This window comes from Larus michahellis, chromosome 3 (genome assembly GCF_964199755.1).
Source record: "Larus michahellis chromosome 3, bLarMic1.1, whole genome shotgun sequence".
NCBI lineage: Eukaryota > Metazoa > Chordata > Aves > Charadriiformes > Laridae > Larus > Larus michahellis.
The window spans coordinates 70116053-70134187 of NC_133898.1; the positions used below are offsets into that span (position 1 = coordinate 70116053).

Here is an 18135-nt window from a genome sequence, read left to right on the forward strand (position 1 = left end):
GAGGAATCCTGGTTTCCACGCTTGTTGTTCAAATCAACTCACAAGCACGTTCTCCTGCCATGATTGTCCAGGGGTCCTGGAACCACGATTAAAGCAGAGCAGTGGAGTCTCCTCTGGGAAACTCAGCAACCCCCTGGCTAGTCCTATGCTTGTCTCATGTGGTGGCAGGTCTAAATATTCATTTGCTAACACAGTTGTACAGTCTGTGAATCTGGGATAGGTAGGGACCATGCCAGGTGTAGACAAAGTACATTTGGCTAGATTGGAGGAGCCCCGAGCTGGGATGGCACCAGGGTGCCCATGTGGCAGCACCGAGCTTGGGGCTGGCCGCCTGCCTCCTGCAGCCCCTCCTGTGCCCCACACCCTCGAGTTTGGCCAGGAATGTGTCCGTGCTGGTCTTTGCTGAGATTTCCCAAACTCTGGCTTGTTCTCCTGCTGTGACCTGGGCTTGCCTTGAGCTGCGTTACTACAGCAATGCCACACCTGAACCTTTCGCAGATCTGGCGGGCGACACGTTTCTTCAGCTGCGGCACAGTGGTGACTTCTCCGTGACTTCTCTGCTGGTGGTGTAAGGCAGAATTGCTCAATGCTGGCGGCTCTCTTGGCTTTGGTGTTGTGAGGCAGGGTGCTTGCATCTCCTGGTGTCAGCTTTCTGCCACTCTGGGGAATTCCCAGATTTTGTGCAAAACTTTCCCTTTTAAAGCCCCCGTCTTTCCTTGTCCCCATCCTCCTCTTGGGTGACTTCCAGGCTGCAGACATGGGTCTTCCTAAAGCCTGTGCCTCTGCCATGCTTTTGGTGCTGTCTGCTCTGGAGGCCTGTGCCCTGCACACCTAGGTTGCAGACGTCTATGTGCATAACGTAGTCTCGTCAGAGGACACTGAAGTGCCAGTGGCTCCTGAGGAGGCCTTGATGCTGATGGACAAAAATATGGCAATTTTGGAAGCAGCCATCAAAGAAGCAGCCAGACAGGTATTATCACAGAGTGAGACATTTGTTTTGGTAAACACAGACCATTTATTTATTTTCTTAATGGTGTTTTTTGGTTCTGTATGTTGGTATCAGGGTGCCCATATCATTGTGACTCCTGAAGATGGCGTTTATGGCTGTGTCTTCTCAAGGGAAACAACATACCCTTATCTTGAGGATATCCCAGACCCACAGGTGGACTGGATTCTGTGTGCTGATCCTGGAAGGTATCGTCCCTGCTGTGCACAGGGGAATGGTCCCATGGGAATCACAGCTGACCTTTAGGAGTGGTGGTTGGTGGTTTTAAATGTTTTGGAACAAGCGCTGTGAAATGAAGGCAGGTTAGACATCATGTAGTTGCCATAAATGGCTTCTCTGTCATTTTTTATCACTGTAATTCTTTTGATTTCAGTTAGTATACTCATAAAGGTCAAGATTTATTTAAAAGAAAAAAAAATTTACAAAAATCTACATTTCAGTAATATTTTCCACACACATTACAGAAAATTTTTAAGATACAGATATATTAGGAATATTTGTGAATAAAATAACTGCTACTACTGAAAGGACATACTGCACAATTTCAAGTTTATATTTTTGAATCATGGTGTGGTAGCCTTTATATTCCATTTTTTCCTTAATAATTTGCAACATTTTTTGAGGCTGGTGAAAGATAACATAACGCGCCATAGAAGCAACAAATCCTAAGCTACTTGAGCACAGCAGCTGAATCAAGATCTGAAGCAGAAAGCTGAGATTAGCCCGTGTGTCGGTGTAACATCAACGCTTTGCCACATGCTGGCAGCAGAAGGGAGACTCAAAGGCGCGAAGATTTGCTGTCACTGTGGGGAAACCCCTGTGTTCCTCACTTATCTAACGTGAGGTCAAGCCAGAGTTTCAGCACGCTAATCTTTGAAGCACAAAACTGCTGCCTCCTGTTGAATAACAGAAAACAACAGCCTCATATTAGAAATGACTTAAATCTATCATGCGTGTGATGTGTAGTCTCAGTTTTGGCCTTTTTACGGATTGACTGGTTTTGATGTTTTATTTCCTTTCTTCCTTCCCTGCTGTTCAGGTTTGCTCCCTCACCCGTGCTGGAAAGACTGAGCTGTCTGGCAAGGAATAACTCCATCTATGTGGTTGCAAATATGGAAGACAAGAAGCTGTGTAATTCCAGTGACCCAAGGTGCCCAAGCGATGGTCACTATCAGTTCAATACCAACGTTGTCTTTGACTCAGAAGGGAAACTGGTGGCTCGTTATCACAAGGTAAAGAGGATTTTACAGTGTTCAGGAAGTGCATGATCCTCAGGTGATAAAAACGTGAAACAGAAGCTGCTTCCCAGGCTTAAATGTATTTGTACGTAGAGTCATTATAGAGCAGGTGTCAGAGGGCAGGTGAAAGTCACTGCCTTAAGATATCTTCATTAATAGCAATTAATAAAAGGAAATTAATTAAAACTCAATAAGCCCTCTATTTTCACTGCTTCTCAATAGGAAGTGACACATGAGATATTAAAACATTAATGTCCTAAATTCTTGCTATTTAAGTACAAATCCCCTTCACTGGTATAAATCAGAACCACGGGTATTTGTGCTTGACTCCTCTTGCAGTGGTATGAATTCTCCTTTTCAAAATTAAGATACAGCTTATTCACAAAACCTGTTCTCCATTACTTGTATTTAAGTGAATGAGTACTATAGTCAATATTAGTCTGATTTAAATGTTTTAATTTCTTTTCTAATCTTTTTTTTTCTATTCCTTCCTTTCCATGAACAGTACAACCTTTTTGTGGCAGAGAAACAGTTTAATTACCCCAAGGATCCAGAATTTGTGACTTTCAACATATCCTTTGGCTACTTTGGCATTTTCACTTGCGCAGACATACTCCATCATGACCCAGCTGTGGTCTTGGCAAGCAGATTTCAGGTTAACACCATTCTGTTCCCAAACCACTTGGGGAAATGCTCTTCCGCTTTTATCGTCAGTCCAGTTTCACTCAGCATTGGCCGTGGGAATGGGCGTCAACTTTCTTTCAGCAAATACGCACAGCTCCACTTTAGATATGACAGGTAATGCGATATATTGCGCTCATTGATCTTGTTCACGTAGGCAACTTTTATTTCTATGTAGTGCAGTTTGCATGACTAGCATGGGCACAGGCTGCCCAGGGAAGAGGTTGAGTCGCCATCCCTGGAGGTATTTAAAAGACATGTACATGTGGTGCTGAGGGACATGGTTTAGTGGTGGACTTGGGAGTGCTAGGTTAACGGATGGACCTGATGATCTTAAAGGTCTCTTCCAATCACAACGATTCTATGATTTTTTGATTCTGTGTTTACCTGAGCAGGAATTCCTATCAGCTGTAGGCATGTATGCACATGTCAATGGAATTAGGACAAGAGAATTTGTACAGACAAAAAGGAAATCAAAATGTGATATGTAGGAACTCAGAAATGCTTAAGTTGAGTAGAACACCTTCAGTTATTTGTTAAACGATCAGTTCTGAGATTTTATGCATGTGATTTTTCACCTTCTCACCCTGACCTTGGCGTTTATCAGTTTGTTGATGTGAAGGCCCAAACTTTTTTTTCTCCACTAGGTGGAAACCTAACTCTGAGAAATGTGCTTGTCAGTCTGCAAACAGCTTCTGGGCTGGCCACCTCGTGTCAAATTTTCTTTGCAGGCTGTGTTTTCACTGAATATTTTTCCTGAACAGATGATGGAAGTCACGCATAAGTTTCATAGGTACGTGCTTGTAGAACTGAGAGTAATTTACTGGTGTTGCTAAAATGTAGCCCTGAACTTTGCCATCCGAATAAAAGCAGATATGGGCCGTTCCTTTGATTCTCAGTCATTGATGACCCCGTGTCACATAACTCATTCTTTATGGATAGGTTTTACTCTGGGCTGTAAAGATTTATGTATTTATGTAAAGAGCTTGCATAAAGATGTAGCTTGTGGTAGTACCTTTTCCTTACAGATTTTTTTTGTCTTGACAATGTTATCATTCGTTTCAATCAGAAATACTGATTTTTGATGCAGCTAAACTCAATGAGGAATGTATAGCTTCAGCCACTTAAATCAAATATAATGGCATATAATTAGCACACTAATCTTGCCACTTACTATACATGAAACATCAGAGTTTGATCTAGTTTCCATTGACTGCAAAAAGCATCAGGTTAGGATTGTAGTCGGTGAAGACTTAATTTAGTTTCAAAACAATCTGGTAAACATTTGAATAAAATTTGGCACATGTTTAATTAGTGAAAACTGGTTTCTTGTACCATACACTTGCTTTCAGACTAAAAGCTTGCTGGTGTTATGTGTTTGCAGGGAGTGGTATTTATGCCCCAGATGGTCCGAGAGAGTATTATTGCAATACAGAAACAGAAAATGGTCACCTTTTGGTGACAGAACCGAGTTCACACCCACGTCTGTCTCCTGACTATCCTGCTGCTGTTAACTGGAAATTGTATGCCAGCAGTATTGAACAGCTTCCATCAAACAGTCACTGTTTCAGCGGGGTCATTTACCATGATCTCTTCTCCTTTACAGAGCTTGCTGAACCTGAGGGAGACCGTGCCATTTGCCAGCAGGATCTCTGTTGCCATCTGGGTTACAAGACGGCAGAGAAGCAGAAGGATGACGTTTATGTTCTGGGCGCCTTTGATGGGCTACAAGTTGTTGAAGGAGAGTATTCTTGTTGTTTGGACAGTGGGAAGGCTGGAATAATCTCTTTGCAGCCCATTTGCATTTATCTTTTTTTTTGGTTGAGGGGGTTCAAGAGGAGACATTTTTTAGGCCCCCCTGAAAACAATTGTTTTCTTTTTGATGCATTTTGACTTCATTCGGGGTGTTGGTCCTGCTTCTCTGCCTAGGTTATAGATGCTGAAAGTCAAGACCCTGAGGTGACCCTGTGCTGTTACGCTTCAAGGAGATTTCCATATATATGTTCAACAGGGAAAGAAGATCGTAGGGATGCATCATAGGGATGCTCTTATCACAGCAGAGAGCTGTTTCCTGCTCAGTGGATTGTGCCATTGAGCTGATGTGATTCTCCAACATGCGGTTACCTAACAAAATGATGACACTAAATACGGATATAACCTTTGTATTCACAGGGCTTGTCAGTGTATTGGTTCTTTTAAAATTCATTGTTAGGCTTTAATTTTTTAATGTGTTGTATCTTTATATCTTTTCCCTGTGTCTGGAGAGTATTCCCACTAGAGTAAGCAAATAAGTATGGCTTCAATTTTTTAGAAAACTCAGCCAGAGCTGAAGTAACTTACCTAGGTCACAAACTATTCCACATCTATGACTAAATGCATATGTATTGTGCATGATGCACACGTAACTTATAAACACATGTGTGTGCACAAGACAGAGTGCTTTGCTGTGGTGCTGGCAAAGAACAGTCTTTTTATAAAGTTTCAGGTGCCACCCACAGATCCTCTTGCCCTGAATAAACGAGTAGATGTACTGAATCATTTCTTTATCATGACAGCTTTTCTTGCTATCAAATCCAGCTCTTGATTGTTGAAAGTTAAAGGTATTTTGCCTTTCTGTATCCGCAGATCTGCACGCTGCTCAAGTGCCAGAGCACAGACCGGAACACGTATGGGCAGCTGGTGGAGACGGCTCAGACCAAGTTTGAGATGTTCTCCCTCAGCAGCACGTTTGGCACTAACTATGTCTTTCCAGAAGTCCTGTACAGTGGGGTAGAGCTGGCCCCCCAGGGGGGGTTCCAGGTAATGGGGCACCCTTGTGAGTTGTCAGACTTGTAACACAAATGGTCAAAAAGCCACTACAAGACAAAGCAGCAACTTGGTAGTTATCAGTGTCCTCTATTTCAGTAACTGGCTTGAGTTCAAAGCAGCTTTATTTCTGCCTGATTCTCCTGGCTGCATTCATACAGCACATCCGTTTTGCCGATTCCCTTGTTCCCTGTCCCGCCAAATCTCCTCGTTTATCTCAGACTTCATGGTAGCTCCAAGTGAGCTACGATATCTCTCAGCTGGGTCAAAATTAATGAATATATTATTTTGTGTTGGTCATAAAATAGTACTGCTTTGCTGATGTTCCTGTTTATTTTACTTTTTCATAATTAGGTGCTAACTGATGGACATCTGATAAGTCGGACTAGTACATCAAAGCCAGTTTTGAGTGTAACACTCTTTGGGAGGTGGTATGAAAAGGACCCTCCACACACCCAGCAAGCTTCACCATGATTTCACTCCACATCTTTTAAGATCTCATCTGCTTGTTTCTGTAATGCTAATTAATCATAATTAGTCATAATGCTAATCAATGTTAATTAATGTTAATACCCATAATTATAGTGGCATTCTATTTCTTAAGTTGCCTTATCTAACAGCACTGCACACTGATTTTTTTACTTGTTTCTGCAGCAAAAATAAATTACTCTACTGGGCAGTTCTGTATGTGTTTTTACGATAGCGTTGTTTGTCGTAGGCTTGACCTTGACACTGGGGACAACAGAAAATAAATTTCTCTGACTTAAGTCGTGTAGGATTCAGGCAGTGGGTTGTGGCCCAATAACAACCGATTTTTAATTCTTTGAAATTTTTGGTGGAGGATCAGAAGTCGTTTCCACTACACTGTTCCACCCCATCTCTGAACATACACTTTCCTAAACCAGAGATTAACAGAGACTTCGAAGGCCAATGGTCGAACTTTTATCATTAACTTAGAAAAAGAAAACAAGCCTTGAAACACTGTTACTTCAAAACCAGTTATTCAACTCAGCACACAGTGTGATGTGTTATGCCATGCCCTAACTTACAGTTGGATGAGTGTACTTGAATCTCTCTAGTGACGGTATTAGGGTGTGGAAAATTTCCTTTCCGTGAAACTATTGATAACTGTGTCAACTTTTTCAAGGAGTCAGGTAAGTCCATATAAAAAATTCTCAAAACAAGCCATTTTGAAGGTGCCTATCTGTCTTCCCATGAAGTGGTTACTCGCGCTGGCGCGAGGGAGAGTCAGGACTGTGCAGGCAGGTGTTGGGAAAGGCAAGTGAACAGCTTGAACAGCTTGAACACACAAGCATGTGTGCGGGTGCAGGCCCTATAGACTGTGCTTTCTAAGCAAACGGACTGGATTCCTTAGCGTGGCGCGGCTGAGATTTCTATGTGCGGCTAATTCTGTTGTTTGTTCTGCAGGTTTGTTTTGAAGTAAAAACATTGTTCACACTTAATCTGACCAGCAACATAAAACAATAGACTGGCAGGATGCAAAATATATCATTTTTGAACAAAGTGGAACGTTGTGAAAAATGAAATCTCAGTCTGTAAATGTACTAAATTGTCACCCTCTACAATTCATATAATAGAAGTAATGTGTTTTCTAGATTGTTTTCTAGATTTCTAGAGTGTTTTCTACTTGTTTGTGGAGAAAAAGTACCATATCTCTACATTTATATCTGCGCCCTAGGACATGGTGTCTTGTTACAGCTAAGCAACATAACTACTCGCTGTTGCTAAAAATGAGAAGCTTGTGATTTCCTCACTCTGCCCACATGTCCTCACCGCTTTGCAGTGATTGCATGGTTCCAGGCATGACCCTTCACACGGGCTTCTCCACAGCAAGATTAACCCTTCAGACAAGGAGTAGTCATCCACTCAGCCTCTCTTAGCACAAGAAAAGGAGCAGGACCTCAATCTGAAGACAGACTACCATCAAATCTACTACCATTAACATCAAATCGCATGCTGTTTGTCACAAAAGTAAGTCCTCGGATTACTGCCACCCTCGCGCAGTAGCAGAGACAGGGGAGAGTGCAGTAGAGGGGTGAGGAGAGTGGACTGGGAGGATGGAGGTTTGAAAAGTAGAGAGAGGTCTGGGATGAATTTCCCCTTACGTTGCCCTCAGCCATGTGTAGCCGGGAGTGCTGTAGTTTCATTAAGTTTTTTTTAGTGGGTTGGTTTGTTCAACCGGAGTTAGTTCCTTGTTCCTGGGTGAGCTCCCAGCGCTGCAGGCAGTAGGCGGTGCTGCCTGCTGGTCCGGAGGCAGACAGGGACGCCTCCATCCCACCGTACTGCGGAAACCCCCCTGTCGTGGCAGTGTGACTTGAGCTTTGTGGGGCAGTGCCCCGGCCCTGCGCTTGTAACTTTTTCTGCTCAGCCCTGCCAGGGTAGTCACCTTTCTGGGCTGACTGTTGTGCCAGCTGTTGCTAAACAAGGGAGCGTTTACTGCTTCCTCCTTGAGACTTCTGTCTGATTACAGTTAATGTGACGCAAGCCCTATTTCATTTGGTAAGAAAAGCGGGAAGGGTGGGGAAGGCTTCCAAGCTCCATTACTTCAGCTATCACTGAAATCTCTACTGCAGCCTTTTAAAGGCTCATATTTAAGGCTCTGAATGAGCATGCTGTATCTAGTAATGTATGGAAAGAAGTACTTAGAGGCGAACGTTACCAGAGGCAAATCAATGTTCCTAATGGCTGAAAGCCTCAGTCAGTGCTACTCTTGCAGGAAACCCTCTGATGCTTGCGTTCACCCACATTTCTGTCTTTTCTGAGACAGGTCTGCAGTGACAGTCTGCTGTAGCTGAAGGCAGACAGCCTGGTCGGCTTCCCACTATTCAGAAAACCTTTTCCAAATGAGAATACTGCAATTACTAGAAAGTCAAAAAAATGGAAAATGTCATAGCAAAAAATGCATTTGAACTGAAATGAAGATTAAATATGAAAGCCTCTCAATACACAGCATGTTCCTGGGGACAGGAAAGGTGAGCAGAGGAGCAGGCATGCCACTGCACCTGGTGAACGAACTCTCTGCTTCAGGCTAACAGCAGCCAGGCAATGAGGTACTCTGTAAATGGTCCAGCTAGTGGCTTACTTGCCTGATTTCAGAGGAAAATATTCCCCCAGATGCATATTTTCTGGGGGAAGGCTGTTGGAAAGTGATGTACTGCTAAACAGAAGCAACTGGGAGAGCCACTGGGATAAATCCAAGGGACAGTTCTGTTGCTGGCATGTATGTTACATCTAAGTACAGCGAGATGCTAATGTAATGACTTTGGTCTAAAAAAACTTGGGGAAGCGAGCTGCGCATACTGGCACATAGCATAGGAATTGGGGAATATGAAGACACTAGAATTAAGCAGTTTTTAAGACCTTCAGTTTTGCTAGTCAAACTTTACAGAAGACTAGCTCCAGGGGTGACACATCCACCTTTCCCCTGGCTGTCAGAGTTGAGCCAGCATAGATAGCAAAAGTCTATTGCAATAAATGGCAGAGAAAAGCATAACAACAAAACCAGAACCATTCTTCCTAGCCATGTGTTTAATGACTTATTTTGATATTGGCACAGTTAGTCTTGGCATTGCCCACTTTTTTAATCTAGTTGAGTTGCGACATCCTTACTGTGTACTGTTATACTTTCCTGTATATCAACAGCAACAGATTCCAAGGTAATGGCTTCAACTGACCTTCCTCCCTCCCTCCCTCCCTCCCTCCTTCAAAGTTAAACTTTGTCCCATTTTACTTTTCTGTGCATGCTTCTTTTGCACCGTTTGTCTGTGACTCAGAGCATTCCAGGAGCTGCGAGGCACAACCATGCTCCCTTCCCAGCCTCTCCTGCACGCTGCGGTGTTTGCGCTCGCAGCCCTTCAGGCCCTGGCCTCCGACACCTTCATTGCAGCCGTCTACGAGCATGCCGTCATCCTGCCAGATGCCACTGACGAGCCCGTTTCTCCCGATGATGCTTTGGCCCTGATGAACAAAAACATGGATGTCTTGGAAGGGGCCATCAAGGAAGCCGCCCAGCAGGTACTAGGTCTATTGGGAATGTTGTTAATTAGTGTTTTCTTCTCCTGCTGACCCTCCTGATTATCTGTTGATGACTGAATTCTTAACGGAGCCTATTGTGTCAGGGTGCCCACATCATTGTGACTCCTGAAGTCGGCATTTATGGCTGGCGTTTCACCAGAGAAGCCATCTACCCCTACCTGGAGGATATCCCTGATCCGGCGGTGAACTGGGTTCCCTGTACCGACCCCACAAGGTGATTCCTTCTGCAGTGATTTTTCACTATGAGGGTGGTGAGGCACTGGAACAGGTTGCCCAGGGAGGCTGTGGATGCCCCATCCCTGGAAGTGTTCGAGGCCAGGCTGGATGGGGCTTTGAGCAACCTGGTCTGGTGGGAGGTGTCCCTGCCTATGGCAGGGGGGTTGGAACTAAATGATCTTTAAGGTCCCTTCCAACCCAAACCATTCTGTCATTCTATGATTTATGTGGTTTCAAACTGGTGTCTCATGGATCGTGAGCTGCTCCCAATAAATGCCTGAGAACTGCTAATGTTTTTGACATGAGGGTAAGTTACAATTGAAGTTGCATATGAAGGTAAGTTACATGATAAAATATACATCATGTCCAAGACTAATTGACAAGGGAACCCTGTTAAAAAAAATGTTTTTTGAATTAGACACTTTAAAGAGAAATTCAAACAATATGCAGAATTTGGGTTACTGAATGTAAAGGAAACATCTTTTTTTTGTTGTTTTTTGCACTTGGGAAAGCTTTAATGCCAAAATATGCTGCTTCTCATTCTGCTGTCAGTTTTTTCACACTATTTTGAACAGAACTGATTGTAAATTCTTAACACTAGTTTTTGTTTATTTTGTTGTTTTGTTTTTTTTAGAAATGCTGTGTTCAAATAAAAGCACACATACTATTTTTGTGGACAGCCAAGAACTAGTTTCTGAGCAGCTAATAACAGAGGTGAGGAGAGGTTAGTAGTCAAAGTCCAAACCTCTGAATGATACAAGCCCAGGAACTTTCGGTCTTAGCTTTTCAGAGATAAGACAAGGTAAAGTCCGAATTGCTAGAGTCTCTCTCCCTGTAGAACATGATCTATCATTCAAACATCATGTTCTAGCAGAGACAAGCTAACCTATAGCCGAGTGCTGGACTGCAGATCCGTACAGCATGCAATATTTGCTCAGCCATGGAACTATAGCTGTGGTGTGGCTTTTTCACCACGGCTTTCTGCAGCTGCTCGATGATGAGGTGCTTAGAGCATGTTATTGCATTTTGTGAGGATGTAATTCCTCAACAGTACTGAGAGGAAGATTCACAATGGGGAGAAGTCCAGGATGTGCAACTTTCTACTGAGACATAAGTAGCTAAAATATACAGAGTCTTTCAGTGAATGTGGGGTGGCAGCGTGTCTAAGTAGGTCTTTATTCCAGTTCTTCGTACAGTTCATTTTTGTGAAGGTGATCTGTGTGTCTCTTCACTGTCCTAAATCAGGCTTTTCATTAGCACCTTGTGGGAATATAATGCCTGCCATCACAGTCTGGTATGCGCTGTTCCTTGGTGCTACCTATGTATCTTGCATGATGGTGGACCTGTATGGCCCAGTCCTCCTATGACCTTTCACAGAACGACTGTGATGAGGTTGCCAAAGTTCATGCACGCCTTGCAAAACCAAATGCACACCTTGCAGAGGGCGATGTCTGCTCTCTTCTGCCCTGGTACGGGTGCTTCAGAGGTGCTGGCAGTTTATGGCACGTGGCCTATCGCATCTTGAAATAAATATCCCACTGCTGTTTATGCCATGGCTAGAGGACTGTGTACTCCCATCTGCGGGAGGAGATGAATTGTCTTGACCACATCAGCTGCAGTATTTGACAGCTCGACTCTGCTTGGTGTGTTGAGGCCCCAGAGCTATGGTCCTCAGGTACTGCTATGCCAGATGCGAGGGATTCTCCTGTGTGACACCAAGTTAAGTCTCTTCCTCTGCCCAGTGATTCCTCTCCTGCCATTTCTCAGCCCTAGAATTATCCAATTGCTGCAGAGCACATTCTGGGTGCCAAGGGGTGCTGACAGGCAGCCCAAGGGTGGCACGTCCCTCCAGATGCCGATGGGAGGCCTCCAGGACCTTCTCCAAGACGCAGGAAGCAACCTGAGGGATTGCTGCAGCCACCCTGTGTACCTGCCTGCCCTGCCCTGCCTGCAGGATCAGAGGGGCTGCCGGTGTGCCCTCAGTGATGGACACCTCTGACAGCACAGTTTATCTTAGTCTTTTTTTTTTTCCTTCTCCCTAAAATGCATTAGATTTGCTCCAGCTCCAGTGCAGGAACGACTCAGCTGCATGGCCAGGAATAACTCCATCTATGTGGTTGCGAACGTGGGGGACAAGAAGCCGTGTAACGCCAGTGATCCCAGCTGCCCCAGCGACGGTCGCTATCAGTACAACACTGATGTCGTCTTTGACCCAGAGGGCAAACTGGTGGCTCGTTACCACAAGGTAAAGTGGCCTTGGAAAGTTAGGAGCTTTTTTTCCACTTCTTCCAAAATTTCTTCATTTAGCAAGAGAATTAAACACCAGTCATAGTCCCATGGCAGCTTTTTGCTTCTGTTTATAATTTAAAAGTATCTCTCTCTTGATGTGAAGTGTTGACTTCAAATTTGCATTTGCTGTCATGTTTCTCAAAACAGAACAGAATGAAAAATGATTACTCAAGTCCAATTTACTGGCATGTGGTTTTGGTTGACTTCCTCAGTTCATTAACTCCCTATTACTGGAAATTCTGCTGCTTGAGCAGCTTTATTTTTCAGTGCCAGGTCTTCACCAGACTACCTCTTCACGTTCCAGGATTTAAAAATGTTCATCTGCATCTCATCTTACATAAGTAGTCTGATTTAAGCAAGACAGGCCCTTTCCTATCATTTGTTTTTCTGATGGTGTTTCAGCACAGTTTTTGCATAACAGAAATTATCTGGACAAAACCATGGACATAAGCTGGGTGTAAAAAGAGATGAAGGTCTTGAAATATTTACACCCAATAAAAGTACCTTCTCTCAGTTTTGTGTGCCCACCTGCAAGGTTCATCAAAGTTGTTTGAAGGTCATGTGTCAGATATGCCGATATGGCTAGACTTGAAGTCAGGTGTTTATTTAATGCACTTCAGGCCCAGTATTTCATCTGGTTCTTCAGAGGCGGTGCCAAGATATTTCTTTGTGAGCAAACTGGGTGAGAGGGACTCTGATACTCTGGAGGATGGTCCTCCGTGTGCCAGCCTGGCATGGCCCAGGCAATGAGTTTCAAGTTCAGTAAACTTGAACCTCTTTTCTGGCTCAGTGGCACGTGTATATTGTCCAGGTCACCTGGAGATTAAAGGGCTCTTTTAGTAAACATGAACGCAAAGGAACAAGGAAAACGTTGGAAAGCTGAGAATGTTGCAAACTTGGATTTTTCTGTCAGCTGAGACCATCTGCCTTTCCCCCGTCACCATCGCTTTTGTTTTCTTCTCGACTCTGCAATCTCCCTGGACTGTCTCGCACTTCCTGCTGGTGCTGGGTGCTTCCAGTCCTTTGATGCCTCTCCGCACCAAGGTCACCAATCCTGTCTCTTGGCACCAGATCCTCCCTGCTCCTCATCATTACTATTTTTCTTCTGTGTGTCTTTTGGGTCACCAGAATTATAAAGCAGGTGGGGAAACTGGAGAGATTATTCATAAGGGAGTCGCGGGTGGCCGACACCAACAGACCTGCAGATAGTTGGTTGCTTTCCTAGCTAGAAGTGCCTCCCCATATCCACCTTTTGGGCACTATTGCGATCATACAATGTTAGCCTGACTTCCTAGATGTGAAGACTTCAAACGCATCTTAAAAAAAATTCTCTTGTCATTCTGAAAAATTTTAGGGAATGAGTCCAGGATATTGCAGTAGGTGCCTTTAACTGGTTTCTCTTTTTACCTTCCCTTACAGCATAATCTCTTTATGTCAGAAGCTCTGTTTTTTAATTACCCAAAAGAGCCAGAAGCTGTCACCTTTGAGACCCCCTTTGGGAAGTTTGGCATTTTCACGTGCTTTGACATCCTTTTCCGGAAGCCTGCCGTGGTCCTGGTGAGTGAGCTGCAGGTGGACACCGTGCTCTTCCCAACAGCATGGATGAACGTCCTGCCATTTCTGACTGCAGTTGAGTTTCACTCTGCCTGGGCTATGGGCATGCGTGTCAACTTCTTAGCTGCCAATACACACCATACCAACTTGTCTATGACAGGTAATTAATTCTCACTCTGTCTGAACAATCTTTATAGCCATGACTCTTTATTCTCTGTTCTGCAAGTTGATTTTGTGGAGGAATATATTTATTTGGAAAGTGAAGAGTCTGGTCACCAAATTTTAAACCTGACAACCCCTGTCTCTACTGATGCCATACAAAGCATAGCAAAACTTGTGGTGTTTTCTTTTCTTCTCCCTGACTTCTTAGCACCTTTTTCCCTTGCCTTGCCTTGCCTTGCCTTGCCTTGCCTTGCCTTGCCTTGCCTTGCCTTGCCTTGCCTTGCCTCCCCTCCCCTCCCCTCCCCTCCCCTCCCCTCCCCTCCCCTCCCCTCCCCTCCCCTCCCCTTCTTCTAAAGAAGTAGTAAGTTACTGCCCCTTCTATCTGAGTAGAAACTTCTGAAATGTAGGTTCTTTCCCTCTCCACCTGTAAGTCTACAACTGAATGCCGAACAATAAATATAAGCCAAACACATGGTTCCATTTATTCTGTCCAAATGAAAGACCTGTTTGTAGCTGTATTTAACACAGTTGTGGAAAAGTGTTAAAAACAAATTTTCAGACCTGCACAGTAACACTGCTAAGAATTCTGCATTTTTTTTTAAGAGTGCAGCACTGATTTTCTAGAGCTTAGCTTATGAGATAGCATATTTCAGCTTGACCGGTATCTTCACTGAGCTGCGAAACCACAGTATTGGCTTAGGGCTTCTCATTTGAAATGCCTGACAGGCCAATCCGTGTTGTCCATTTTATGTGGCGCTCTGGCCGTGATGGGTACGACAGATCATCTTTGATTTCCCTCTGTTGCTTGGCACTGGTCGGGTGGGAATTCCCCATACCGGGAATACGAGTCCTCAGCCAGTGCAAACAGGGCTGGACACCCACTGTCTCCTTCTGTGTTCACCAGGACGGGCCTGTGATATGGGCCTATGTTGTGTTTTGGATGGTCTCAATCAGTAGATGGTCCTTTTACATCAATTAGCCAAGAATAAAGGAATTCTCAAGAATCTCTGTTGCATAGAGGAGGAAAGAGAACTGTGGAGGCCATAAACACAACCATAACATAACATCCTCTGTCTTTGGCTACGCTGAGCAAGCCTCGGCCAGAGAAATAAATGCTATTCTTTGCCAAAGCATGAGCTCTATGGACTGAGTTGCTAATGGTCACCTTCGGTGAGACTAAAATTTGTGTAATGTTTATAAAATAGCGGACAAGCTAGCTGCAGGGACAATTAAAGGACAATATGAAATCTTTTATTCTGTTTGGACTGACTATTGCGCTGTCCTCAGGGAGCGGCATTTATGCACCAGACGGAGCCAGAACGTACTACTACAATATGAAAACTGAGGATGGTCGCCTCCTAGTTGCTAAACTAGATTCATACCCTCGCCTTTCTCCCGCCTCCCCGCCTGCTGTCAGCTGGAGCTCATATGCTTCGAGTGTCAAAAGATTCTCACCAAATGACCATGATTTTGAAGGACTCATCTTCCATGACAAGTTCACTTTCACTGAGCTCACTAAGCCTGAGGGGAATATCACCGTTTGCCAGAAGGACCTCTGCTGTCACTTGAACTACAAGATGGCAGGGAAACGAGAAGACGAAGTTTATGTGCTAGGTGCTTTTGATGGGCTTCATGTCGTTGAAGGACAATACTACCTGCAGGTAATGATTCTCGGGGCGGGGGGGATGACTACATATTTTAGGAAGCTTCGTTACAGGGAGAAACCTTCAGCTCCTGTGGGGGGAAAAAGACAATTACTTTCTTTTATGCTGGAGTCTTGATGTCCTGTTTGTTAGCAATAGGAAGTAGTTGCTAAAACATCCAAGCCTGCTTACTTTTAAATACAACGAATGCAGTGGAGAGGTCTTTAAACCTCTTTTAAGTTCCCAGAGTGCTCTCACTATTATTTTAAGCATGCAATATGGGCTAAATTTAGGTTGTCTTTTGTGACTATCTCCAGTAAGTGTTCTGAATCTCCTCTGTAATCCTCATCAAAAGGTTGCTGTTAAAAAATCTGTTCATTCTATCTATCTTTATGAGACGCTCTGATAATTTACATTCACAGAGATGTTAATTTTTTGTCATTACTCAAATTATAGCAATGAAGTTTACTGAGTGGCATATGACTTTTACTAGAAATATCCACTCTTCCTATCTTCTAATCAAATGTTTGGGAAGACAGTGAATTACATCCTAGTTGAATTTGCTTAAAGCCACATTAGAAAACCTTCTTTGCCTTCATAACTAAGTTATTGTGCCAGCAGATTATTCTTTTCTTTAGTTAGTTACTTCTGTCTGTCAACACAGCCTTTGCATACCAGCTGGTACAGATTCCAGGATATGGGGGAGGTCTTAGCCAGCAAACAGGTCAACTAATACATTTAAGAAGGTAGCTTGAATAGATTCAGTGAGCTTGCTTGGGAAATTTATTTTGGTGATTTTGCCAGATGGCCTCTACCAGTACTGAATTTTCTAGAGAAGACAGGAATTTCTACCCTTAATTTTTCCCTCAGTATTTTTTCATTTCCTTAGAACATACTGAGAGAATCTGATTGTTTATTTCTCTGCTTGTCTGCATTTCAACATGAAACCGTATTTGCTAATGAATAATACTTCTGATCTTTGCAAATACACTTCTACCCCACAATATCTGCCACAAATAGACAAACTCCTCTGTAACCTGTCAGCAAAACCAGCTAGCATCCTTTGAATCTTTTTCATGGATTTCATGATTTTCGTGATTTCGTCTATTTCATGGATGAAATAAGGTGCCCTTGCAGCACTTACATCAGAAACAGGTTATTTCTAACTACTAAAGCAATGCAGGTCTGGAATACCCCTGGTCAGATCAAGGAGTAAAAAAATAAACTACAACTAAAAAGGAGTTGCTTAAAGATTATGAAAGAGATCCTGTGACAGTCACATACTCCAACACAGGCTAGCTTTGATGGCACAAGCCTTTCCTACCAGAGTGTTTCTGTCTTGCTGAATAGGTTGTTGTCTTCTCCTCCCCGCAGATCTGCACGCTGCTCAAGTGCCAGAGCACGGACCGGAACACGTGTGGGCAGCCGGTGGAGACGGCTCAGACCAAGTTTGAGATGTTCTCCCTCAGCGGCACGTTTGGCACTAACTACGTCTTTCCAGAAGTCTTGTACAGCGGGGTAGAGCTGGCCCCCGGGGAGTTCGAGGTAATGGGGCAACTGGGAGCTGTGTCATGCTAGGTTCTCTGTGGGATAGTAATGGAATAAACTGTCTCAAAACAGCCAAAGTGAACTTGCTCATAATGAATAATCAGACCAATTAAATACCTTTTAATGAAGTCACTAGTTTCAGTAAGAGATATGGTCTGATGCACCTTCTTCCTGTTTTGTCACATCTTTATGAGCTCTTGGCCTGTTCATATGAGTACTTCTCTAATCATGTCATTCTCTTACCTTTTTCAATCAGGTATTGAATGATGGGCGCTTGATGAGCAAGACAAGACCAACAAAACCAGTCATCACTGTGACGCTTTTTGGACGGTGGTATGAAAAGGATCATCTGAAATGAGACCCACAACCACCAGCCTTCCCATGATAAGTGAAGCTGTGTACTATTAATCTTATGTCCAAATGAGATACAGCATCCTCTACTGCAACAATCCCAGCTATGTTTCTTGTTTCCAGTTGCACAAACTTCTTATTGATGTGCTTTGTTTAGTAATAATGCAGCAATATTATTTTGTTGCTACCATTTATTGAGAAGTATCTATTTCTATATCATAAGATTACTAATCTTTTATTAGTGTAAAACAACAGTTGTGTTTCTTTCTCTGTTTTCTGGATTTTTCTTTTTCTAGCCCTCAGAAAATCTATATTGTGGGCCAGAGGATACATTCTTACTAACATAACATTGCATATTTTGTAATTGCAGATTATTATGAGACCAGTAAATAAAACAGTGAAAAATGTCATTCATGGCAGCTCTAGACAAAAAAACTCAATAATGCTTTGTCTCTGATATACAGTTACTTATGCTGACTCATGCAAGTCTGCTCTTTTCCCCACTTATACGTTATTTTCCCTATTTGTGTTGCCTTGGGTTTGTTGTCTTTATGCCATTGGTGCACGTTGTGTGGCACATGGCAGC

At 43.5% G+C, this 18135-nt stretch overlaps 1 protein-coding gene and 1 pseudogene across 1 annotated transcript; both read left to right on the top strand.

The window, feature by feature from the left end:
- Positions 1 to 757: 757 nt before the first annotated feature.
- LOC141740989 (pantetheinase-like) lies at positions 758 to 6314 on the top strand (annotated as a pseudogene).
- A 1202-nt stretch (positions 6315 to 7516) lies between these two features.
- On the top strand, positions 7517 to 17959 carry LOC141740987 (pantetheinase-like). The gene is made up of 8 exons (XM_074580692.1): positions 7517 to 7722; positions 9525 to 9765; positions 9870 to 10000; positions 12055 to 12247; positions 13711 to 14005; positions 15295 to 15668; positions 17025 to 17195; positions 17455 to 17959. The coding sequence occupies exons 2-8, from the start codon at positions 9553 to 9555 to the stop codon at positions 17554 to 17556; spliced, it is 1479 nt and encodes a 492-aa protein (XP_074436793.1). The 5' UTR covers positions 7517 to 7722; positions 9525 to 9552; the 3' UTR covers positions 17557 to 17959.
- Positions 17960 to 18135: the final 176 nt, after the last annotated feature.